A 26,676-nucleotide genomic window follows, 5' to 3' on the forward strand; every position below is an offset into this window, starting at 1 on the left:
AAAAACGACTTGAATTACTTATATTTTCAATAGACTTCGCGCAAATTGTAATAAGAAAATCTTTTATTATTTTAAAAGAACAAAAATTAATAAAAAAATTATATATAAAATTTTTATCGGAGGTAATTAGATTGTTTGAGTAAATCTTATAAATTGTTTATAATTCTTGGTATTTATGAAAATAATTTATTTATTTTAGTATTTTTATGTTTGTTTTAAAATTCACATTTTAGATTCATAATTTTTCCTTTTAATAAATTATTTTTCAAAATTGAAACTTAACCTGCCTTACCGCTACATTCAACATATATTGGTGGAAATAAACTTTATACTTTATTGTTTTACAAATAATTTTATAAAAGCAGTATTTATAAATTTTTATATTTATATTTTTATACAAAATTTTACTTTTTTATTTACTTTTTAAACTAAGTATTATAGAATATTAGTATGGTCTTTGCCTACGCTTTGTGTTGAATTGATTATTTATTTTTGACTAAATTACAATGTAAAAATTTAAAGGCTAAAATTATCTCAAAGATTTTGTACTCTTTGTATATTTAGAATTTAGCTTCTCTATTTTTCGAATTCAAAATTTAGGTCCATTTATTAACACTGTTAGAAACTCTTGTGTTGGTGTGGCATTTTGAAGAAAATAAAATAAACTTGGTATCCATATACCAAAAAATATCGTAATGATCTGAATTTAATAAAAAATTTAATAATGCTAATAATTCTTAAAAATTCACATCATTTTAATTAGAATAAAATATTTAGACTAACTAATGACATTATAAAAGTTGAGGTATCAAATTATGTCAAAATTAAAGTATATAAATTAAATCTAAATTTAAATTTGAATGAAATATAAGGATCAAAATTTAAATTTACCGGATGTATTTTGGTTTCACTTTAGAAAAACAATGAAATAAATATTTGGAGAGGAAGAATTAAAGTGATATGAAATTGGAGAAGAAATAATTACATTAATGTATGTAGTTTATAAATAAATTTGTTTAAAAGCAAAAAAAAAAAAAAGAAAAGAAAAGAAAAGGTTCTGATTCTTCTTTCTTCAGGTCTCATAGGAGAATCAACAACAGCTACCCAGAAAGACCCTGTTTCTTCTGCTCATGATGATGGGTCTGCCCAAATCAAACCCTCCCCCCCCCCCAATCCCTTACAGCTACAGCTAAGCTCCCAAATCACCCAAACCACGTTAGGCTTAATTAATGCTGGTGATGAGGTGATGCTTATGAACCCAATTTAACATTGCATCAAATGATGTATTGGTTTTTACTGATGATGCCATCCCTTCCTGGACAGTGACTATGAATTATAGGGTGGAAAATTTTCCACCTGACTTGGGGGGTGGGGCAAGCACACTCATTCCTTATGTAACTAAGAATAAATACATAAGCAACATACCTAAATTTTTTATTAGTTTATTTCTAACATACAATTGGTGTTGTTTGTTCTCTTTCCAGGGAAGTTAACCATTAAATTCCCCTGGAAATTCAAAAATATTATTTCATAATAACACAAAAGGCTGGAAAACCTTCCAATGACAAAATCCCTTTTCCAAAAACTTTTCTCATCCTTTCCTTTGCATGTAAGATAACAATGTGAACTAAGACCTTGGAAGGCCATAAATACACACATCAAGAATAGAAAGAAAAACCCAGAAAGACAGAATTGCTTTGTGCAACCCTAGAAAGCCATACTTTTCTGCATATCTTGGTTCATGTATAATAATATATATGATGGTTTCGTAACCATTACCCAAATAAATCAAAAGAAAAGAAAAACATCTAAAAACCAGAAGAAGAACATGTCTCTAAGCGCACCTAGAGCTAGGGTCAATGGGGTCGATGGGGCCAATGGGGCCAATGGTGCAACCCCTGGGAGGAACTACCAGCATTACTGGTGCTACCAGTGCCATCAATTTGTTCGGATTGCCTCTACGAATCCTCCGGAGGAGGTTGTCTGCCCTCGATGTTCTGGTCAGTTTATTTGCGAGATGGAAATCAACAGGCCTAGGATGGTTGACTTCACTGCTTTTGATCCATCCCCTGAAGCTCGTCTGTTGGAAGCACTCTCTCTTATTATGTATCCTCCAATCAGGCTATTCGGTCTTGGTAATTCTGATAACCAAGAACCTCAGGAAAGGCGTTGGTTGAGTCGTCCGAACAATTTACCAGAATCCGAAGGTGAAAATTTGCCTCGGGAGCGTCTTCGTAGGCGCAGAAGCCGGAGTTTAGATGGAACTGATGATAGAGAACAAGAACCTGAATCTCTAGGCCGTCCTACTTGGATTATTGTTCGGCAGCCGGGTTCTTTTAGCCTACCCGAAGCTGAACCAACTTTGCCACATGAAATCCCTGCACTCCGTGGCCCTGGTCTTGATCCAAGGAACTTCTTTTTTGGACCCGGACTAAATGAGTTGATAGAACAACTGACACAAAATGACAGGCCAGGTGTACCCCCAGCCCCGGAGTCAACTATCCACGCGATTCCGACAGTAAAAATCACGGAATCGCATCTACGCGACGACTCGCAATGTCCGGTGTGTAAGGAGGAATTCAAGGTTGGTGGGGAGGCAAGGGAGTTGCCTTGTAACCATATATACCATAGTGATTGCATTGTGCCTTGGTTAAGGCTTCACAATTCTTGCCCTGTTTGCCGCCATGAGTTGCCGGTTAGCAGTACCGATGAACAATTGCCGGTTAGCAGTACCGATGAACTATCTAGCAGTGACTATTTTTCCGAACCTGAGGTTTCTTCCAACGACGGTAGAAGATGTTGGAGGCTTAGGCAACTGGCTAGCAATTTGTGGCCTTTCCATCGGAGGCATCGGAGAATTAACCCACAGACTGACGAGTCCCCTGGTAATGAAAATTAATTCCAAGTGATTTCATTTTATACATGAAATATATATTGTATTAATCAATTAAATAAGATGAGGCCTGAACTTGATTTGATTTTGTGAAAACATTAAGCTGTCCAAAGATGATCATGAAACAAATATTATGCTCAGTTAATTAGATTTTTATGATGCAGCCATTGATGTAAATCATATATTATTGCTATTTATAGAAACTGAAATCCTGTTTGACTATGTTTTCCAGCAGTTGAACTTGAATCAAGGTCGCATCGTTGCTGTATTCTTTAGGATTTTTAGGCAGCTATTCACTTCAAAATAACTGTCTGTAAAATCACTAAAAGCTGCAAAACATCAGTTTCATCATCTCTCCCAAATACTTGTTTTAAGGAACACAATGTCGAATTGATTCAACCGAAAACTAGTGAATTATCGGATCTAAGATGTTGATCTTTGAAGCTCTTTACATTAACATCCATACCAATATATATGTTTTAAGCTCTTTACATTAAAAATGTGATCAATTTAATCTTCAATCCTTTTTTTTTTTTTTTGGAATAAGAAGTGAAAAAACACTGCAAATATGCCGCTAAACCATGACAGCAGTAGCGCGATTATAAGGCGCTCCATCTCGATCACGATCAATCAAAGCCCGGAGAAACCCAGGCATAACAGCAACGACTTGAACGGGTGGCGGCGCATTCACCCCTGCTTTCGCTAAGCTATCCGTTACTTGGTTAGGCTCGCGCAAAATATGCTGGAATCGAACATGCCAAGGCCTTTCCAGCAGCTTCGAGATGACCCACACTAAAACCATGCTCCCATCCATTTTTTAAACATTGGTGCTGTAATATCTCCATTTACAATCAACAGCGAGGTTGAAAATTTTCTTAAAAGGTGAGAAGTAAATTATAAATGTTTGAGGGAGTTAAAATGCAAAGGGACTATCTGTTTTCTATCGTGTACAATGAACTTACACAGATCTTAGACTACTGTTAAGTCCGTTCATGTCGGTATAAGTGCCTAAGCAAACGAAGCGAGTCCAAGCATTTAGTTTATTTTTCCCACGAACCTGATCGACATTAACACAAGTACGGAATCCATGAAAATTCATCATATACCGCAATAGAATAAATGAAGACCAGAATGAAGGCCCAGAAAAGTGAATGAACAAAAGCTGCCGCCGGCGGTGAAAAATAGAATAAAAACAGATGACAGCAAAAGAAAATAAATTTAAATATCTAAATAGCCCGTACACTTTAAAAAATAATAATAATAAAAAATAAAAAAAATCAAGGGTGTGTTTGATTAATATAAAAATTTCAGTTATTAAATAAGATAAGTAACGGTTATTTAAGAGATAAAAAGTACAAAATTGATTTATTTTATTAAAAAATTAAAATGAATTGTTTTATTAAAAATGAAATAATTAAATTACCATATATTTTTTATTCAAAATTATCTAAAATAATATAAAATATTATATTAATAAGATTAAGATTAAAAATATTTAAAATAATAATATTTAGTTTTATCAAACAATATAATTATATTCCGTATTTATATTTATTAATTTATCAAACAACTTTTTAATATAAATTCAACAATTATAAAATTTAATAATAAAATTTAAGTATTTAAAATTTTTTATTTATCAAACACACCTTAAATCTTTCAAAAAAAATTATATCCAATTGAGCATTTGAATGGTTGAAAATCCTAACAATTAAGCCCTTTGGTTGTTAATGTAAGGGTTTTGTTTTTAATTTAGTTTACTTTTTTCCATATATCATGTGAGTGTTTTTTCCTTTAAAAAGTTTTAAAAGAAGCATAAAAATTATTAAAATTACAAAAATATAAGAAATTACAGAAAATTATTAAAAATAATAGGAATTTACAAAAAATATATATATAAAAATGATATAAAATTATGAAAATATAAAAAAAACTATAATTCTTTTTCTAAGTATTAAAAAGTACAAAATATTATAAAAAGTACAAAAACTATAATTCTTTGCATTGCTCGCAAGTGTTATCTCTCCCACTATCGTAAAAACCCGTTAACTATCATGAATATCATCAACGACAATGCTATCGCAAACAATGATAGTGCTAGCATTTTCAACTAGGTTTTCATCAATTTCTTTTCTGATTTCTATATATATTTTGATCAATAATGATGATGATAAAATGATGATTGTGAAAGAACTAAGGTGGTGAAATAGGTTGGGAGGGCAATCCACAATTTAAGGATATATACAAAATTTTAGATTTTTATATTTATATATATTTATAAATTTTGTAAATTTATAAATCTTTTATTATTTTAGAATTTTTATATTTTTTATAATTTATATTCTTTTTGCAAATTTTTTATTTAAACAAGTTATTCAACTATAAATAGATGAATTAAAGTAAAATTATCAACAAATCACGATATTTGACATGGTGGTTACTCACTTAGTGTATTAACTATATGGTTGGAGATTTGATTCTTACTCATAATAGTAAAACACATTTTGTAACTAGCTCCTTATCTCTTTAGGATAACATCTAAATATTATAAAAAAAAGTTAAATTCTGAAAAAATGTATGTTTAATACAAACCCACGTATCTATAACAAATATTGTCCTAAAATTATAATATCTCAATTCAAATATTATCCGAATTCAAAATATCTAAATTCGATGTTGCGAATTTCAAAAACAGAGGATTTTCCTATAGAAAACTTTGATTTGCTCAACTTCCACAACAACTTCATCTATACAGAGTCTGAGTGGGACCAAAGATCCAAAATTTAGACCCCAGCATCCCATATATTGAATACAGAAGAGATGGGGTCCCTCTGAATAGACATAGTCCAAAGTGAGCAGACTAGAGATGAAAGCAATGAACCAGGAGGGAGTACCAAATACAATGTAGAAGAAACAATTGGGGATGGGAACCCATGCCTTCCATTCCACTACAGGACAACACATATGGTTCACACACTTGGATAATGCTCAATGTAATTTGGCCTAAATCACCTATATATCCTTCTTGCTTGTTTAACAACCCCATTTCATCACTTATTGTGCCTCTTAATCAGTCATATATGTATACATATGTTGATATGCAAATATAAAAGAATATTAGAAATTAATTTAAAATATTAAAATTTTATAGCTATCAATTATAATAATTATAATAATACTTGAATTACTTATTACCTATGCTCATGAAAGATTGTCGGTTTTTGTCATGAAAAACCTATACACTTGAAAAGGCATGTCATGAACAAGTTAGCAACATCTAAATCTAGAGAAGATTTGGATGTTGGTGGTCCATTAATGGAAATTACTATGATCTTATGGCAGATAGTATGAACTGTGAATTTTTTAATATGGTTTCAAGTTTCAACAATGTCAATAATTTCAGTAAAAGTATCGTAAAAGTCTTTGTATTAGGAATTTGATTGTATTTTGCCCCTTTCACTTAAAAAATAAAAATAGGCAAACTAGTCCTTCTACATTAGATTAAAGACCAAATTAGTTCTTTCTATTAAAAATTTCATCCATTTATACTGTTAAAGATTGGTGTAGTTGATAGAATAATCAGATAATGACATGCAACATGCCACGAACACCTCATGCTGATGTATAATAACCAATTTCTAACAACAGAAATGGATACAATTTTTATTAGAAGAATTAGTTTATTTTTTGATTTAATGTACATGAATTAATTTACCAATTTTTGAATAAACAGAATAAAATATAATTTAACTCTTAATACAAGTTTGCATTATAATTTTACCCATTTCTAAAATAATAAACAATATAAACAGGGGGTCTCCCTCACAGTTTCCAAAGGCCAGAGAAAGTAAATGGAATAGGTGTAGCATGAAAAACCCTAGCATTTAACAAGAAAAAAACTTATTTCTTCCATTGATTATTGATAACATTGAAAATGACACACTTAATTTGCATAATTTATACATAAATTGAATGTATAACACCCCCCCCCCCATTGGAGAATCCAAAAAAATGTTTTCATCTCCCTGTGGGATTTCTAAAATACACTTGAATTAAATATATATGAAATATATGTCACTGTCAGTAACATCTTCAAGCAACAACTGAAGATCATCAATGAATAGGAATGGACAAAAAAAAAAGAATGGTTAAATCCCTTGACTTTGCCTTAGGGAAAGCTCCATAGACGAATATCACTTAATTCCTCATAAAAATCATCCATCACTGTCGGTGGATCAAATGGAACTAAGTTGAACATTTGATCAATGTACTTTGGAGATTGTAGGTCATCAAAGGAGGTGTACCATGGTTCCATCATGGAAATAGACTCAAGTGATTGTATCAGTGATACATCATCAACTTGATCAGACGGTGAAGAAGCCATTGATGGGGAAGAAACTAATGAGGATGGTGTAGGAGATACTGGTGGGGTGGTGCCACTGCTAATGCCATTGTCAGGGAAACAATTAGCTGCTGCGGCAGCAGCAACTCTTTGTATTGATTTAGGAGACATAATGGTATCGGGAATGTAATCAAGGGATGTGTTAGGGAAGTTGAGACTTGCAGAAGAACCTTTGAGGCATAACAGTGCAGCATCATAGGCTCTAGCAGCTGCTTCTGGCGTAGAATAAGACCCTAACCAAATCCTTGTTTTTTGATTTGGTGCCCTAATCTCTGATACCCAAGAACCCCAGCTCCTCATTCTTACACCCTTGTACTTCTTCTTGCATGATGATGATGACGGTGTCATTTGCTTTGATGCTTCTGCTTGTAATATCTTTTGTTGATCCCTTTTCACCATTGCCAACGACAAACTTTCAAGGAAAAAAAGATCAATATAAGTTGATGATGAACAAATTGCAGTGTGTACTTGTTGAAGGATCAAATGCTTTTGGTTTTTTCTTCTTTTAAAGAGATGAATGTGGGGTAGTATTTATAGATGGGGGGGGGGGGGGTGAGGGGCTTAAGTTAGAAGATCCCTTGGTCAATCACTATGGTTCCACATATATGAATATAAAAAATAAACATAGAAATGGCTGACAGACAGATATTTTAAAGCTTTATATTAATGGAAATCGATATCACTTTCCTGCTCTATGGCTATGGCTGGCTGGTATAGTAAAATATTTTTAGGTAAACTATACCTATTAATCATTAAATTATAGGTTAATTTTTGTTTTGGTCACTTCAATAAGAAAAATTATAAATTGATCACTAAATTATTTAAAAAATTTTATTTAAGTCATTGAATTATTCAAAAAAAATTTATTTAATTTACCGGGTGGTTAAATTTCTTTTAAAAGAAAGTTTTGCCGATGAGCTTTAAGCGACAATTATTCGGTAATTTGTACGGTGGATAAATACCCGTCGACGGGTAAAAGAATCTACTTTAAGTCCACGTCGATCTAACGATTAACGTCAGAGATTGGAGAAAAAAACTATTTGAATGCGGTCCACTGATTCGTAATGTCCTCAGTAAAGAGCCTAAATTGTAGAAGAGAAGAGGAAAGAAAGTCTTTGATTAGTGCAAATATTGCCAACAAAAAAAACCATATAGCATTAATTTTAACACTCCAATAATTTAAATAAAAATTTTCAAATAGTATAGTGACCAAATTGTAACTTTTTTTAATTAAGTGGTAAAAACAAAAATTTACTAATAATTTGGTAATTAATGATGTAATTTATCCAATATTTTTATACCAAATGCAGTGAAGAAATGTCAATTTGCGAACCTCTTACTCAACCTACTTGTTGATTAGAGGTCAAATAGTTTATGTTCATTGACAAATTACAGCTAGAAACCATTTTTGAAACATTCAATATTACATCATTAATGTGGACAAGTTATTCCTTAAAGACTTTCATTTGTAGAAAGAATTCATCAGCTTCAACGTATGCAATTAGTTTCCACATCCCAATGGCTATATCTCTGCTGTAACTTCTAATAGAAATGGCAGTTGAATTGGATTTAATGCACTTCAGGAACTCCACATGCAGACATGCAGTAATCAAAGACTAAAAATATTATTAAAAATTTGAAGTTAAAATGGCTGTTTGCAGAGTTTCTTAGACTTACCTAGCAAGCCACCTCCCACCCCAGTTGACACCCAGCAAACTTCTTTATTATTATTATGTTTTATTGTTCATGTCATGGCTAAATACTCTTTTCTTTATTTGATATATGCTAATATGTTTAGAGAAAATGGGGGAGAGAGAAACATAGGATTCTTCATAGGCACTTTCCAGGCTTTTTATTAATCAGCTGTTAGGGTGGATATATTTAAAAGATTTTAGAATATCATATCTTATATAGGTAGAAAAATGAAAAACTTTTAAATATAACATGTATAATAGCTCTTATATATGGATTTAAGGGAGAATGTCAGACATTTTTTCATATTAATATTCAATTATAATTGAGATATGAAAAAAACACAATAAAACAGTCATTGCAATGTAAGATATTTCTAAAAAGAGAAAAGAAAGATAAAGGCAGGCAGAGCCAGCTATTGCTGCTCTGTCTCGCAGCTCTGAAACCGCGTCTCTCGGCCATCAGTTCTCATGTAAACATTAAAAAAACTCAAATTTCTGTTTAAAGTATGTAGAGTGAATTAAAAAACACATGAATTATCAACCGTTTGAAGCTGTTTTGGTTAGCTGCTTAGGCATGCATGACTTGACTTTGTTCCCAAGTTTCTCACTCGGGTACTGCTAATTGCACACCCAAAATCAACTACTGGTCTATTGCTTTTTGCCTGTCATGGGGGTGCACATGCATTTCAACCTCTTTTTGGGGGACAAATTACCCTTTCTAATGTCAGGATTATGGACCAAAACACGTATATAGATGGGATGAGCCAAATATTAGTTGGTTGTATTTGGTCGTGTAGACATTGTCAGGCAAATGGGCATTGATATGCCTAGCAATGTAGAAAGGTCAAGAAAGGCAGAAGATAAGGAAACTGTTTGTAAGGCAATAATGTGGAAATGAATACACATTCTACTGAACAGTAAAGCACTTGAAATTCCATTTTGGTCATGAACTTTATAGTTTTGAATACGTACAAGTATTAAGAAAAAGATAATAAAGTGTTTTGTATATCTGCATATGCAATAAAGTTTGATAATGAGAAAGGGCAGTGACAGACAGAAAATAAGTAACGTGAACACGCTCTGAAATGCTGTTCCCAATGATAATTCATGTGGAAAAAAGAAATAGTATCGGCAACCCGTACAAATCTTGCGTCTCCCTGGTCTCTTTCCCATCCTGCTCATTGTCATACACTTGGGAAAACACTAATAATAAATAACAAAAGAATGAATCAAGAAGGCATCCCTTTCTTAAATTAATTGTGAATTATCACCCACTATTTAGCGAATAATACCATCAACGACGACTGTCATATTAAGTTCATCTCATGTAATGATCTCAGTTTCACATACTCAGAAACCCTCGTAGAAGTCACATCTAAACAACTCCCCAAGCTTACTATCCTTTAGGAAGGGGCTTTTTTATAAAATAGCAGCCCTAAAAAATAAATTAATTATTAAAATAACCCACCCTTTTAATTATGTACAAAAATAATTCATTTTCTATAGTGAAAAATGGTGAGCCATATGATATAGCATCACTACTTTGCCAAGTCAGCCAGAGGTATTAAAAAATTATTTTTTGTTGGAACCATGTTGAATGGTGCCACCAATATAAAATACTAGAGAAATACTAAAAAATTTAGAAAAATGGGAGACTTAAAAAAAATTTCCATTTTTGGGTGGAGCCATTCTAAATGGCGCTACCATTTTTCTGATTTGTCATGTTCTTATATTTTTTTTTACTTTTTTTACTTTTTTACCCTTTTTCTTATATTTTGTCTCTTTCTTAGATTTTTTCTTTTTAAGTTTTATATTATTTTCTTAATTTATTTTGCTTATTTAATTTATATTATTAATTTTAAAATTTATAATATATATTTAAAATGTTTTATAATATTTTTTAAAATTTTAATTATTATTTTTAAAAATATTTTTAACTTTATATATATATTTGTGAAATTAATTTTTATAAATTTTAAAAATATATTTTTCAAATTAGTTTTGAAATTATTAGTTTTATAATATTTGAAATGTATGTTTAATATTTTATTAATTTTACATACAATTTTAAATATTATTTTTAAATTCTTTTTATCATTAGGTATATATATTTGAATTTTAAAGTTTAAATTAAAATATATATATTTATTATAACTAATCACATTATGTCGTTGATGTGACTATTAATAAATTTAAATATAAATATAAATTTTAAAAATATATATATTAAATATTATTTTATAAATATTAAATTTTTTTTCTTTTTTGACTCTTTTATTGTTTTGTTTTTTATGTTTAATTATTATTATTAACTTTAAAAATTTGAAATATTTTATTAATATATATATATTTGTAAATTTTAGATATGTATTTTGAGATTATTTCTTAAAATTTTAAACACAATTTTAAATACATTTAAAAATTATAATTTTTAATAATATAAGAAATCATAATATTTTAGATATTTTTTAAAATTTTGTCTTTTCCTTTTTTACTTTTTGAAATTTTATGTTTTTTCTTATTTTATTTTTTTATTTGTTTTATGATTAATTTTAAAAATTTTGTAATGTATATTTAAAATGTTTTATAATATATTTTTATAATTTTAAATATTATTTTAAATTCTTTTTTAACATTAAAATATGTATTTAAATTTTAAAGTTTAAATTAAAACATATATATATTTATTATAACTTGTCACATCATGTCAATTGATGTGGCTATTAATAAATTTAAATATAAATATAAATTTAAAATATATATATTAAATATATTTTTTATTATTTTGACTCTTTTATTGTTTTGTTTTTAAAAAAAATTGTTATATATATGGGTGGGGCTTGGTCCCCCTTGTATAGATGAAGAAGTTGAGTAAGGAAAAAAAAAATACGTTTGATAAAATTTTATTTTTTGTTTTTATATTTTATAGTTAATGTAATATAATAAATAATTGTATTGTATGTTTGTTTTTTATATTATACAGATTTGAAGATGTCTTCGGAGTAAATCTGGATCACACTTCATCGATGATCGATTTAAACAGTAAAATTTATTATAAATTAAAAAAATTCGGTTTAGTTTCCTAATTTTTTTTGCTAATCGCTACTCTGTTGAACATGTTTTGACCGCTTTAAAATACTTATATCTAATTAGTTGTTATTTAGCTTCATTGAACATTTTAGATTATTAATTTGATTATACTTTGTAATACTTTATTTTTGTTATAATTGATTTAGATATACATTATTTGTAATTGTATTTGTATACTTTAAAAAAAGTTAGTAGCACTCACCTCCAAACATCTAATTTAATCACACAAATTATAATAGAATAGATATATTATAAAAATAAATTAGGATATTTTCATTTTTTAAATAACTACCCTTAAAATCGACTTACTTAAAACTTTACTCTATTTTTACTAATTTCATACTTAATTTATTAGGCGGTGTGTAGGGATTAATACATAAAACTATTACTTGACGAGCTTGATTTATGAAAAAAATTCTTTTAATTTTAATATATATATTATTAAAACAATAATAATAAAAGTTAATATATTTGATTATTTACTAGTTAATTTATAAATAACTAGAAAACATAAGTATTTGTTTAAAAATACTTTATGTTTTTAAATTTTATCACATAAAAAATATTAGTATTCCTTGAAAAACAATTTTTCGCTATTACTCACTTTAAAATTTGAATAAGATATCATAAAATTTTAAAATTAGAAATATATACGTATTGTAGCCATTGGTGTCAAATTGAACTTGCTTGAACCAATCATCTTCTCTTGGGTTGCTTTCTGGTTTGGACTTATTTTTTACACTGGTGGAGTTTGAGTTGTTGCTCAATGAATTTCTTTTTTTTTTTGTAATTTTACTAGTCCCAGTTCATATTCCTATAATTTCTCCCATTCTTTTATTATTAATATATTTATTTTAATTAATTTAATGCTTAACTATGGTTAGGATATAATAATCACATTTGATTTCTACGTGTTATTTTTAATATTTTATGACAAATTTTCATTCTATTATTAATATATCATTACTTATTTAATTTAACTTAAATAAAAAAAAAATACTTAGAATGGTTACGTTGGTATAATATAAGTGTGATGTTTTTGTTTCTCAACCTTTCAATTTTACTCTTGAATATATTTTTTATGTTTAAATTATATAGATAATTGATTTATCATATTTTTTAAAAATTTACCATCTGAGATGGTTATCGGGTTTTGAAGTTGTGGTGTCATTTTCTTAAGTACGATCCGGACGAGCGGGTCATGCCATACTTACGGTTGGCCAGATTTGGGGATGTCGCATTGATCCGGAGGTTTGACTTGAGGCAAAACTTACTATCCGCCTTGGTTGAGCGGTGGTGTACGGAGACCCACACCTTTATTATGCCGTGTGGGGAGTGCACTATCACATTAGAAGACGTCGCTATGCAACTTGGGTTACGAGTTGCAACTATTAATTTTAAATATAATTTTAACACTAAGTAATACAAACTTTATTTCTAAAAGATCATAATATAGACAAATCTCAATTACAACATTTAATTTCTTTCAGACTGTGAAGATTGGTCAGTGTAGACGTTTCCATGGGGACATTTGCTCCGATTGTGGCCAACTGTTCTACATATGGTACAACGCTTTGGATCGACTTGTTATCTTACATCCATGTCGTTTCGAATCCTCGTTTTTGTCGGTCTACCTTTGACTCTCCTACGTAGTGACTGATCAGGCAACATCTCGAATGCAGGCGATTGCACTTCCCATGTCGATATATCCCTTAATACAGGGAACTCGTTACCCCAAATACGCAACGTACGTTCAAGTGTGTATACATCATTGATATATTGTTTGACATTCAAACTATAGGTAGCACAAGCTGCAACTACATGAGCACACGGGTATCGTAGTGCTTGGAACATCCCGCACTCACACCGCCTGTTTCGGAGATCAACTCCATAGGACCGTGGCGGGATCCTTGACCGACGATTGATATACTCTGTCACTGGAAAAGTTTCCAAATTTTGAGAATATAGTTCTACATTCATCAACCTAGCCCTTTGAGTGTTATCTTTCATGGCATCTCTGATTTTTTTGACGTACACGTGTCCTGCCTCTAACTGTTTTGCTTGTTTCAACCTCATTTTTGGCATTAAGATTGCTAACCTGTAAAATGTAGCTGAAAAAACAGCTGAAATTGGCAAGTGACGTGTACGCCTTAAGACAGAGTTAACGGCCTCAACAAGGTTAGTTGACATATGGCCATAACGGTACCCCTCGTCAAAACATTGAGCCCATTACCACAGCTCCATGCTTCTCAACCATTGTGTAAGAGAAGGTTTGCAGCCCACCATATCAATCTCTAACCTCGCTAGCTTATGTCTAAATCGGTGTGGTTCCAGCTCGTACCCTATGTATATATTCCGATAAAATGCGTTAAACTTAGGAAATAGACTAGAAATAATTACAAATACGAATTTAAATACAATATTTTTACCCATGTTGACAATTCGTTTGCGCCAATCTTTGTTCTTATACTCATTGTGGAAGTTCACAGCGATGTGACGAATACAATAGACAGACATCCACGGAACCTCCGATTGCCGAATTGCAGCAACAAGACCCTTTGATCTGTCAGATATAATACAAATGTTGTCTTGCCTGACAACATGTCTCCGTAAGTTTCGAATGAAATATGCCCATGATTCAGAGTTCTCCGACTCTATGATGGCAAAAGCGATTGGTAGTACATTTCCATTACCGTCTTGTGCAACCGTAATCTGAAGTATCTGCGTGTATTTTTCATAAAGCCATGTTCCATCAACTTGCACTACCGGTTTGCAGTGGGAAAAGGCCCTAACACATGGATCGAAAGTCCAGAACAGTCGACGAAACACTCTTTTTCCCAGTTCCAATTCTCCATTAGGGCTTCTATAAGGCAACGTTTGCAAGTCCACGACAGTTCCTGGGACATACTCTACCATTGATGAAACCCAACTCTAAAGTTCATTGTATGACTTATCCCAGTCGCCGTAAAATTGTTGTATGGCCATTTGTTTCACCCACCACGCTTTCCTGTATGACACTTTGTACTGAAATCGAGCTTGCATGTCTGCAATCAATGTCGACACAGGAATGATTGGGCTATCTTTCACCAGTGGCATGATGCAGTTGCAAATACTTTTGGCATCCAATTTTCGGTGGTCTTGAGACATGCGTGCGACAGTACATGTATGACGCCCTTCTAATTTTCGTATTTGCCACTGTTGAGTCCTCTGTATAAATGTAGCACGAACTCGCCAACCACACCCATCGTCGGCTCTCCAACATTCCCCAACGTATAATGTCAGTGTAGATTTGGCAACCTTGTAATTAATCGACAACTTCATGTTGTATTGTTTGATGGCAAACACACAATCCGCCTTCTTCTCGAACTGTTGCCCAACGAACAACTCGTCGAACTGTGAATTTGACGCCAATCTATGAGCAGGTACTATATCAGCGTACTCAGGGAACTCGGATGCATGTGCTGCATCTAGATCTACATTCAACATGTTGCCCCCAGGTTCATTTCGTAAAATAATACCATGACTCGGGTTACAGAATGAAGGGCCGTGAACATCTTCAACCTCCTCCGAGCCTTCATCATCGATATCGTCCGGAACCTCATCAACATCGGGGTCACTAAAATCTTCAACATCTTGATCAAAATCTTCACCATTATTGGTCATTTCTCTGATATTTGTCTCAGTGCTTATTATCACCTCCGGATGTATTTGTAGACGGGGACCGAGGGTTGGGTTGTTGTACGAACTCCGACCATAATTAGGAATTTTGGGTATCTGCGACGTTCCACCGCATTCTAATTAGCCTGTCCATACAACATTAAGATCAAAATCAAATTCGCGATGTTGACTTATTGGGCTAACATTCTCAACAGGCTCTAAGTCTGCTAACTCAGCATATAATTCAACTGGTTAGGGGTTCACACTCCCAGTGGACCATCATATTTCCATCATAGTGCTCAAGTCATCATCATCTAACAGTTGCATCGCACAAAATTTGAACGGATCTGTAGAGATTGGAAACTTGTAAAATAATTTGGACATCGCCCTTCCACAACAGATAGCCATTTTCGCACTGATCTTCCTTTTCATTTCTGCTAGCTTCACATTTTTTTTGAATCGCAAACCTACTCTTTGCCGGCCTTGAAATACACAGCCAATATCACCTTCTACAATTTCACCATAAAAAACAACATACACCAAAAACACCTCATTATTCATTTTTAACAAATTTTTTAAACTTTTCCACTTAACATAACAACTACACCACTCTATATATAGAAGAGAACCAAGAGGTGGAGCCATAAAAAATGATTCCACCAAAATACTGTGATTTTTTAGAGTATAGGGGGCCCCGTAACAATTTTGCCATTTCCTGGTGGAGCCAAATAATTTGGCGCCACCAGTTTTCAAGTCTGACAGCCAACTTATTTGTTTCAACCTTTTTTTTTCTTTAAACTTTTGACTTTCTTTTTTTCTTTTTTAAGTCCTTATTTATTTTATTTATTTCGAAAAACTTGAAATGTATTTTTAAAAATGTTTTATAATATATTTTTATAAATATTAAAAATATATTTTCAAATTATTTTTAAATATTAAATATATTTTAATATTATAAAACATTTAAAATGATTTAAAATATTTTTAATATTTTAAATGATTTTAAATATTTTTAAATTTTACATAGAATTTTGAAATTTATAATTTTATTTATTTTAAAAATATTTAACATTTTTAAATTTTTATACAAATTTTATTTAAAAATTTAAATGTTTAAATGTTTTATATTATTAAAAATAAAACAAATAATAAATTTGAAAGATCATATCTTTAAATTATTTTAGTATTTTGTATTATTAAAAATATGGTTAATATTTAAAAATAATATTTATAATTTTCAAAAATTAATTTGAGAAATATACATTTAAAATTTAAAAAAATCTAAAACTGATATTTAAAATTTTAACAAATATATATTATAGAACATTTCAAATATACATTACAAACTTTTAAAATTAATAATAAGAAATAAATAAATTAAATAAACTAAAATAAAATAACAAAAAATTATAAAATCTTAATTTAAAATTCTATGTAAAATTAATAATATATTAAACATACATTTCAAATATTATAAAACTAATAAACAAAATACAATAAGAAAATAATATAAAACTTAAAAAAGAAAAAAATTAAAGAAAAGACAAAATCTATGAAAAACTAATCTAAAATTTAATTTGAAATGTGTAATAAAATAAATAAAATAGATAAACAAAATAAAATAAGAAAAATTAGACTTAAAAAACTAAAAAAAGAAAAATAATTATTTTTAAAATTTTAAAAAGTAATTTGAAAATACATTTTAAAATTTATAAATAATTAATTTCACAAATATATATATATATAAAGTTAAAATATATTTTTAAAATAATAATTAAAATTTTTAAAAATATTATAAAACATTTAAATATATATTATAAATTTTTAAAATTAATAATATACATTAAATAAGTAAAATAAATTAAGAAAATAATATAAAATTTAAAAAGAAAAAATCTAAGAAAGAGACAAAATATAAGAAAAAAGTAAAAAGTTAAAAAAGTAAAAAGTAAAAAAAAATATAAGAACACGACAAATTAGAAAAGTGGTGACGCCATTTAGAATGGCTCCACCCAAAAATAGAAAATTTTTTTTAAGTCTCCCGTTTTTTCAGATTTTTTAGTATTTTCCTAGTATTTTATATTGGTGGCGCCATTCAACATAGCTCCATCAAAAAATAATTTTTTAATACCCTTGACTGACGTGACAAAGTGGTGGCGCTATATCATATAGCTCCACCACTTTTTACTATAGAAAATGAGTTATTTTTGTACATAATTAAAAAGATAAATTATTTTAATAATTAATTTATTTTTTAAGGTTACTTTTATAAAAAAATCGAAGGAAGATTATATCTCGTTCTCACCTTAAATCGATAAAGTCATCATGAGATAGAAGCCTACTTAAGCCCTTCTCCATGTATACATTCCTCCTCCACGAAAAACGCCAAACAAGCACTAAGTACTGAACTCTACTCTAGTGTCATTGGGACATTCCTCAACCATAAGCCCTAGCAACTCTTTGCACCATTCACGCTCTCATTCTAACTGTGATGTCCTCCATAGTGCGAACTGCGACAACTAGTCAGTAACAACTTTTGTATTGTAACAATTATTATTCAATCAAGTACTGCTGATGGTGCTGGCAGGATCAGATTTGCAATAAGCACATGCAATTTAAAATAATTTCGCTGCACATGCTTGAACAGTGTTTTTAATCTTAAATTTGTCAGAAATTAAGGAATGAAACAAGGGTTTAGTTTATTGGAAATGAGAAGGTAATTTCATTTTCTATATTGACCACCGCATTTCAATTTTATATATACAGGAGGAAGAAGTTGCAGTCTAATAATAGATAAAAGGGACTTCATATATATATATATATGTGTGTGTTTCAACTTGGATGAATTAATATATGAACCAACAAAGCCGAGTTGAGAAGTTTTTGTTTACTTGAGCTATTTCAACACCATTGACAAGCTTTTTTACATAATTGCCAACAAATAAAACTTTAATGAATGAAGATTCACGCTTCTTCCCCATCTCAAGTCTCATAAAAAATTTTATTCTCTTTTGCTTGATTGCTTAACTGGCATATTGACAATACCGTACTCTCCCATCACAAATCCGTACGGGGTGTATCGAGGAAAGTGAGAACGAATTAATAATGAAAATTTTCAGCATGAATAAGGATATGGAGAATCGAGGCTGGCTTAGCCAACTGGAAAGTAGAGTGGACCAAAGTCCATCTTAGTATGAATATTGAAATGGGTAAAGGGATGGGCGAAAGTGCTGAGAAGGTTTACATTTTACAAAGGTGGTGAAGTATGTTGGATGATAGAGAGGCAACATCCATGTGGGTTACGGACTTGCAATAGTACCATTGAATTCTTACCCCTTTTCTGGATAGAGAAACTTCCAGGAAAAAAAAGGGTCAAATCTGCAACAACAACCATATCCAGAGTGATATGGCTAACGTAATGCTTGCACTATAAATAACTTGTATTTAATAAATATATACAATGTATTTACAACCCTCTTTTAACAAAATTTAAAATTTTATTTTTTTAGAAGTATCTGAATATGCAGTCCAACAACTTCTATTTGTATCATAGATGTGGGCAAATTGCAGAGGAAAAAGGGGAAATGTAGTAGAGAAATAGAGGTTGCATCCCATTGATAGACCCCAAGTTCTTGTATGCTACCATTTTTGCTGAGGTTTTTCTTTTTGGCTGTATGGCAAAAGTTCAACCTTGTATTATGCTTTGCCATAGAGATTCATTGGCTAATAATATTTATTTTAATGAATGTATTGGTCATTTTATGTAAAATAGAAGAAGTTAGGAAAAGGATTTCAAAAATAAAATTGCCTGAGATAAAATATTTAACACAAGACATAATTTTGTAAAATATTTATAATTTTTGTTTTGAAATAAGTTTCGAGAAAGGTAGTGAATGAAAAAAATTCAAAATATAACTTAGACTATTTAAAATTAAAGATATAAAACTCGAAACATTTTGAAAATTCGGAAGAAATATAGTAATGTCTAAAATCATAGCTCCCTAGATTTATCACATTCACAAATAAAGTTAGAACCTTAAAAATATTAAAAAGAAAGAGTGAGTTTAACTATTAAGTACCTTACACTTTTCTTTGATTAAATTATATAATTGTGAAATTGTATATCTTGATTTCAACAAAAAAATACAAAACTACAAGTAATCTATAATAACTATGAAATATAGTGTGGTAATTGTTCACATCATCTTTTAAAGCATATTTCATGATCAACTCTTTAAGAACTATACTATAAAAAAATTAGGAATTATCAAACTTAAAAAGTATACATGGTCTTTTCAAAACTACATTACAAGAAAAATAAGAATTATCAAACTTAGAAGTATACACAACCACAATCACTTTACAAATTGAAAAGTTATTGTGACAATTTTATCATTTTCAACTATAATTTTTTAGCAATAACTTAATTTATTTGTTTAATTATGTATTGCAATATTTTTAACATTACGATAATATTTTAGTTACAAAATTATTATATAACAACAATATATTGGTTGCATTCAAAAAAAAATTGATTGCAAAATAGAGTTCGCAATAATATGAATTTAAATGCTAAATTATTTACGTAACAACATTTAATGGTTGTCAAATATTATTTTTGACAACATTTTAATTGATTGTGATTATATTAAGCAACAACTAAATATCATTGTCAAAATTTGTTTTAACAACCATAAGATGTGGTTCTCAAATGACTTAGCAATAATAATATAGTTAATTTTTAGCGTAACAATATTTATATAGTTGTCAAATATTAATTTGCTATGAAGTAATATTTAGTTAAATTTAACAATCATAATATTTGGTTATATTTTTCTAAGCTTAATTCACGATTTGACTTTTGAAATATACTCATTTTCTCATTTTAATAATTAAATTTTTTTGTTCTAATTTGATACCTAAAGTATCATTTTATTAAGATTTTTAGTCATTTTTTAAGTGACCTTAAATAACTTCAGTAAATAAAAATATGATACGTGACACTCCCTCGCCATTTTAACTTTATTTTGAATGAAATAGAACAAAATAAAATACATATCCGTTGAAAACTCACTCTCCATGTTTTCCTTTTATCTCCTTCTGTCCTTCAGCATCAAAATCTTAATTTTTTTCTTTCATCTCCTTCCACCCATCAAACTCCTCCCCTTCCCTTCTTTCATGTTCTTCACTGTGTATTCAAGGGCAAGCTAGATAATCACAACCCACATTGACAAGCTTGCTCAACTTCTGATAGAGAAAGAAACTGTTGATGGAGAAAAAGTTTATGAGCCACTTCATTAATGGAAAAGCTGAGCCTAAGCTATACGTTTCTTAGTTCGAGATTGCACATCTTTGGCTCAAGTCTCCATTGAGTTTCTGTTCTCGTACAAGAATCAATTCAAATGTCATACTTTTTCTTCTGCAATTAACAAAAGCCACGAAGCTGGTTGCAATTACACACAACAGTTAGTGTCATTATACTGTGGCATTTTATTTATTATGGAATTTAAGGATCAATAAGAAATGCAAAGACTTGAACCAAAAAAAAAAGAAATGCAAGGACAATGGCAGTTCATATTAACAATAGTGATCATGAATCAAAATGGAATGCTTGCATCATTATGTTTTTGCTTTTTTTCAGTAAGAAAAGAAAGATGTAATGAGTGATGACAGAGCCAGTGCGAAAACAATTCCTGCCCTGGGTAAATATATCATTACATACTTGGAAAAAAAAAACTATAACCACCACCATAACAGTGGTTTTAAAATCGAAATAACACGCTATAGCGGTATACTTCAGAAGTTAAATTGTGAATTAAGCTATTTTTGTATACACAAGTGAATATCAGTGTTTTCTTTTTCTTTCTTTTTTTCTTCCTTTAATCTTCTAAAAGTTGCAGTGCTGGTCAGCCCTCTCACTGAACACAACACAATCTAGCTTGCATGAGATTAGCATCTTGATGATTATCCCTTGAGCTGCCTCATTTGTAAGATGAAGTCTAGTTTTAGCTGGCATTCAGTGTTGCAGAGGTTAACATCTGTAGTTTTACAGCTTCAAATGTAATGATTAGTTTTAGCTGGAATTCAGTGTTCCAGAGGCAATGTTCTTTTGTTTTAAAACTTTCCCTTAAGCTTAAAATCATACATTCTTTATTAAACAATAAAGATATCTTCAGAATTCATGAAGGATCTAAGCATAGAGTGGCTGGGAGACGAATTAAAAGGACAAAAAGATTTGCCATGAAAAATGTTATCTACCAAAGTTAAATATGATTTCCCAAAAGTGTACTTCATTCCATTGCAAAATACAGTCTTTTCAAAGTGTAGTTACTGCTATGCAACTGTTCATGACAATCTATAGAATGTTTCCCCACTTATTCAAAACATACACAGGTCATTCAGTGTCTTTCCCATGAATGGCTATGGAGGAAACCAAAGCTTTTTGTAAATCACATACCGGTGAAGCACTTGACTTATCCAGAATCTGATTTGCTTCAATCTGAATTTGATGCAGAAGCGGATACGTGAAGCATTTCAACCCTGAAATGGTTCTGATTTCAGATACTATGAAAAAACCTAAACACCAGAACTGAGAACCAAAGTTATCTGAACTCAAAATGACTCAGCTCGGAATTCAGTTAATTTACAGATAAATGACAAACAGATTGTGAGTCCTGACCTTAACATAATCTAAATTGAAATAGTAAGCTATTATAATCAGTTTCTTCGATTGTGAGTCCTGACCTTAACATAATCTAAATTGAAATAGTAAGCTATTATAATCAGTTTCTTCATTCTTTCCCAAGCTATCTTTAAGATGCCTCAGTTACTCTTGTTTCTGGCTATTTCTCCCCTCTGACTCCCACATTCCTTCAGACTTTTCTCTTTTTACACTCCATTCTCTCTTCCTACTTACTTGTTCTATGTCCTACATCGCAAGCATAATCTTGAAGAGCAAAAGTATATTGCTGTATCCTATATATACAAAATATGATGCTACATTTTCCTCAAACAAAAAGAGTTTATCCAAAATATGTCTTAGAAATTTTGTTTATGGTATGAGGTGTGCTCATGAAATTTTGATTTCAGGATATATGAGTTTATATGCAGAAGACATCTATATGACATATCAAATACATATTCTACAACTCAAAATAGAACACTAGTCGACTCCAAACAAACTCAATAGTATGCATATGAACTCCGAAAAAAAAAATCTAAGCCTCATTCAGGAAAATGGTGAGACAAAGGACAATATCACTCGTGAACAGCCGAACAGACACCACTCCAACAGTAAATAGATTCTAAGATGAGATTCAAGCTTTCATTAAATTCCAATCATTCAACAATGTCAGCTACATCTTGTTTCAAGACTAAAAGGAGTCTAATTAGGTATTTGGGATACCAAGTCTAGTCACAGATCACATGGATTTCTTACCGATTGCTTTATATTGATAAAATTCAAGCCAGTTCATATTACAGAAACAAAACCATGATTTTACACAAAGTACACAGCAACAAGCAAGACGAGATACTGTTACTTACCAAAAGAACAAATATTGTTGATATACTATAAAATAGCAGCAAGTAGAAGATGATTGATCTTACCATGACACACTGCAACCGTGATCAATTATTGACTGGTTGAAAGCATCTAATAAGATTCTCCTTTAAAGGAACTCAGAGAACTTATCACAGATTCATACACTTCAATTCCCCTCAAGTACACTGTATCTTTCAGGAACTGCAAGACAGAACCATGATGAGAAAAGAAATGATGCCTAATAATAAGAAAAATGATGATATGTTTGCAGTTAGTCGAACCTCGTTATGATCATGCAACAGGATGGGAGTGTTTGTCATTGGGGAAAAACCAAAAGTAGGAATTCCTCTTTGTCTCATGAACCGTGCATCAGTTGTTGAAGCTAAAATTTCAGGCCTCGAAAGTTTTCCTCCAGCCGCCTCAATAGCTTGCTTGAAAACAGGCCACCATGGATTGGAATCATTTGTGAGTGTCATTAGAGGGCGGTCCAGGTAATCTCTTATCGGTCCTTTTTCAATTACCTACCAAATCAGAAAGCAATTAGCACCACAGAAAAATGTATCTAACATCTGCAGATGATATTGCTTGGCAGTATAAACTTGATAATTTAATAGCAACTGGCATCACTCATCATCTCTATATCAGAAACAGATTTTTCAGCCAATAGTACATAAAATTCTATAGCTAAGTCCTTCTCGGGTTATACCTGCCAATCCTAATAGAAAATGCCTATTCCTCGAGGAGGACCAGGTAAGAATGCGAAAGCACAAAAATGAGCAGGCACTCGGAATTAAGAAAAGCAAAGCATTGTTGTTAAACAGCCAATCAATAGTTGAAAACCATTGTCAGCACATATTTGAGAGGAAAAAAAGTCAAAATGCAAAGAGAGCTTAATTTTGCACCATTACATGTTATTGATTCACATCAGCATGATTGTCCCTCAGATTTTTTCTCTCCATTTTTCCATCTTTCCTACTATTTTTTTTAATCCTTCAACTTTTACCCTCAAATTTTTTTCATCTTTCCAATTCTCTTCCCACCGTACCAAGCAAAGCCTTAATTTTGCTTATAATTTTCTCCAAAACAAGAGTTTGGCTCTCCTTGTGCTAGAGAGGAGAGTTCCTAGCAGTGCTTCTATTCATAAGGATACGACAGAACATGTTCGAATACTAGCCATTCCAGAGATGATTTTGTGAGTAGAAAAATATATTGAAAGGAACATTATAAACGGTGGCTCTACTGCTCAATCATGGGGCATCATGTGCTGAAATATGTATATATTTTAAATTTATTTAGTTAGATAAGTTTTATTCATATTGTAGGAATATTTTATTTTATCTTTTAGTAGTTTATTAGAATAAGGGAATTATTTTCCCAATTAGGATTAGGATTCTTTTCTCTATTTAAGTTCAGTTCTTTAGTTAATAAAAATATAACAGTTTTATTAAATACTCTCTTGAAAACTTTCATCATGTATGTTACAAGTTGAGTACAGAAATAGCGTTTGTAGCAGAAAAGAAAACAATTGATCACATGATACTGGATATAAGAATAAATTCTTTATACTCTTAATATTGTTCAGTTTACATGCCAACCCAAAACAAGTTAGGAATGATTAACAAATGGATTGATTACTCAGCATTTCGTTAAAGCTAAGGTTCTTTGAGTTCAATTATAGGAAACAGCCAGTTGCTAGATTCAGCAGAATACTTCACTTAATCAGATTTCTTGAAAGAATAGAAAACCAAAATCATGCAAATAGTCTAGAAACAAATTAATGATAAGACTTGATTGCAATCAAAACAATCAACTTAATTGCTTAAACTAATAATGTATCTGCAAACCATCAATAATCAAAATCATCAAAAAATACATACTGAAAATTACCCTTTACCTCATATGTCATATTCCTTCTAGCAGGTGCCCATTCTTCAGCAATTCTTTTCTTGATAAGATCAGGATCAGCAGTAGGTGGCAACCTAAGATCAAATCCTGCCTCTCCCTCAGAAGGTTGCATGTTCATCACAAATCCCTGCATTCAAACAAATCTCCCCATCATTAGCACTATTGATGAATCGATATTAGCATTAATTCTTATTTAGAACACACAAATATCGGACACTCACAGTTGGGGAGGGTATGCCAGCTTTTAGATAAACAGGATTAACCGAAATAACCTCAGAGTTCATAGCTTCCCCAGATTTAACAATATCAAATTGACTCTCCCTAAACTTAGTAATAACTTCCACACTCTTCATCAGATTCTCCATTGCCCCATTATCATACAATCTAGAACCATGCCCTGGATCTCCAGTAGCCTTTATTTTAAGTTCCCATGGTGTCCTATCAGCATAAAACACTCTAAACTCATCGCCAGTAGAAGCCTGCCCTTCATCCAAAACGAACCCAACATTCAAATCCTCAAACTCTTTGGACCCAGTGAACTTAGCACTCCCGTCAAACCCTCCAATTTCTTCATCAGGAACATAAGAAATATGAACAGTTCGCAAAGGAGTAAAGCCGTTAGCCTTGAGGTTGCGAATGGCTTCCAAGTATTGCATAGCGATGCACTTGTCATCTTGAGCACCGCGCGCGTAGATTTTACCGTCAGGGGCGAGAGTGGCGGAGAAAGGAGGGTAGATCCATTTGGAAGGTTCAGCTGGAACGGAATCGAGGTGGGAATTGAAGAGAACTGAGGGAAGAGAAGGGTTGGAGCCAGGCCATGTTAGAAGGAGAAGTGGTTTAGAAAGGGTGAATTCAAGAGTTCGGGCTTGGAGTCCAATGGCGTTGGCTTGGGATATGAGGAAAGAGATGGGGTCAGCGTAGTTTGGATTGGGATGAGCGGTGTTGAATTGAAGGTAACGAAGGAATCGAGCTATGGGAGTGTCTTCTTGGGAATGAACTGAGAAGAAGAGGAAGAAGAAGAGGACAAGAAGGCGAAGGCTGGGCATAGTTTTGGCACTCGGAAGTGTGGAGACTGACAAGTGAAGTGAAACTGGTAGTGGCAAAGGTCCCCAAAAAGTTTTATATAGTTACCTGTACTTTCTGATTCATGTTTTTTCGTGCAAATCTGACTTTCTATGCGTACTTCAGTGTTGTTAGAATTCGGCTATTTTACCCGGACCCAAAATAAAAAAAATAATTATAAAAATAACTCTGGTTAAAAAATAATAACCTAAATTAACTTAAATGAACAGCATCAGAGGGTAATAGGCACTAGATGACTGGCGCACACAATATTTCTAACAAAACTATTGTCTCGTGATTGTGTCAAGGAGTAAAAAGAAATAATTTTTTAAATTTTGGACATTAGATAGTTGATATTTATGTATTTTTTAAATTGTATTATATTAATATTCATTTTATATAGTATTTAAAAAATTTTGGGTGCTGAATA

General features: G+C 31.1%; 4 protein-coding genes across 7 annotated transcripts; 1 reads left to right on the forward strand and 3 right to left on the reverse strand.

Moving 5' to 3' along the window:
• Positions 1-1,489: 1,489 nt before the first annotated feature.
• LOC108459545 (E3 ubiquitin-protein ligase RZF1-like) lies at positions 1,490-3,393 on the forward strand. Its single transcript, XM_017758932.2, has 2 exons — positions 1,490-2,885; positions 3,126-3,393. Exons 1-2 carry the CDS (start codon positions 1,742-1,744, stop codon positions 3,167-3,169), a joined length of 1,188 nt encoding a protein of 395 aa, XP_017614421.1. The 5' UTR covers positions 1,490-1,741; the 3' UTR covers positions 3,170-3,393.
• A 3,383-nt stretch (positions 3,394-6,776) lies between these two features.
• On the reverse strand, positions 6,777-7,819 carry LOC108459724 (ethylene-responsive transcription factor ERF014-like). Its single transcript, XM_017759127.2, has one exon. The coding sequence runs from the start codon at positions 7,692-7,694 to the stop codon at positions 7,062-7,064; it is 633 nt and encodes a 210-aa protein (XP_017614616.1). The 5' UTR covers positions 7,695-7,819; the 3' UTR covers positions 6,777-7,061.
• A 5,847-nt stretch (positions 7,820-13,666) lies between these two features.
• On the reverse strand, positions 13,667-14,995 carry LOC108458881 (uncharacterized). Its single transcript, XM_017758277.1, has 3 exons — positions 14,509-14,995; positions 14,313-14,421; positions 13,667-14,177 (listed from the first exon to the last, which is right to left on the reverse strand). Exons 1-3 carry the CDS (start codon positions 14,993-14,995, stop codon positions 13,667-13,669), a joined length of 1,107 nt encoding a protein of 368 aa, XP_017613766.1.
• Positions 14,996-20,658: 5,663 nt separating this feature from the next.
• LOC108457661 (uncharacterized) lies at positions 20,659-26,394 on the reverse strand. 4 transcript variants are annotated; one of them, XR_008279024.1, is made up of 6 exons: positions 25,406-26,394; positions 25,174-25,311; positions 23,561-23,800; positions 23,345-23,480; positions 22,194-22,276; positions 20,659-21,179 (listed from the first exon to the last, which is right to left on the reverse strand). XR_008279024.1 is itself a non-coding variant. In XM_017756723.2 (5 exons), the coding sequence occupies exons 1-4, from the start codon at positions 26,228-26,230 to the stop codon at positions 23,391-23,393; spliced, it is 1,293 nt and encodes a 430-aa protein (XP_017612212.1). In that variant the 5' UTR covers positions 26,231-26,394; the 3' UTR covers positions 22,010-22,276; positions 23,345-23,390. The 4 variants fall into 4 exon arrangements, 1 of the variants encoding a protein (XP_017612212.1); XR_008279022.1 differs by lacking the exon at positions 20,659-21,179 and adding an exon at positions 21,343-21,745; XR_008279023.1 differs by lacking the exon at positions 20,659-21,179 and adding an exon at positions 21,343-21,788.
• Positions 26,395-26,676: the final 282 nt, after the last annotated feature.

Source organism: Gossypium arboreum, chromosome 2 (genome assembly GCF_025698485.1).
Source record: "Gossypium arboreum isolate Shixiya-1 chromosome 2, ASM2569848v2, whole genome shotgun sequence".
In the NCBI taxonomy this organism is placed as follows: domain Eukaryota; kingdom Viridiplantae; phylum Streptophyta; class Magnoliopsida; order Malvales; family Malvaceae; genus Gossypium; species Gossypium arboreum.

Bases quoted from the DNA above. Each gene is read 5' to 3' on its own strand.
- LOC108459545 (XM_017758932.2), top strand. From the start codon at position 1,742: ATGTATAATAATATATATGATGGTTTCGTAACCATTACCCAAATAAAT. The intron at 2,886-3,125 runs GTAATGAAAATT...TATGTTTTCCAG, and splicing joins ACAGACTGACGAGTCCCCTG to CAGTTGAACTTGAATCAAGG.
- LOC108459724 (XM_017759127.2), bottom strand. From the start codon at position 7,694: ATGGTGAAAAGGGATCAACAAAAGATATTACAAGCAGAAGCATCAAAG.
- LOC108458881 (XM_017758277.1), bottom strand. From the start codon at position 14,995: ATGGTAGAGTATGTCCCAGGAACTGTCGTGGACTTGCAAACGTTGCCT. The intron at 14,422-14,508 runs GTAAAAATATTG...ATATATACATAG, and splicing joins CAAACGAATTGTCAACATGG to GGTACGAGCTGGAACCACAC. The intron at 14,178-14,312 runs GTAATGGGCTCA...TACATTTTACAG, and splicing joins TTGAGAAGCATGGAGCTGTG to GTTAGCAATCTTAATGCCAA.
- LOC108457661 (XM_017756723.2), bottom strand. From the start codon at position 26,230: ATGCCCAGCCTTCGCCTTCTTGTCCTCTTCTTCTTCCTCTTCTTCTCA. The intron at 23,801-25,173 runs GTAAAGGGTAAT...CTGATTTGGTAG, and splicing joins GAAGGAATATGACATATGAG to GTAATTGAAAAAGGACCGAT. The intron at 23,481-23,560 runs GTTCGACTAACT...TCTGTCTTGCAG, and splicing joins TGTTGCATGATCATAACGAG to TTCCTGAAAGATACAGTGTA.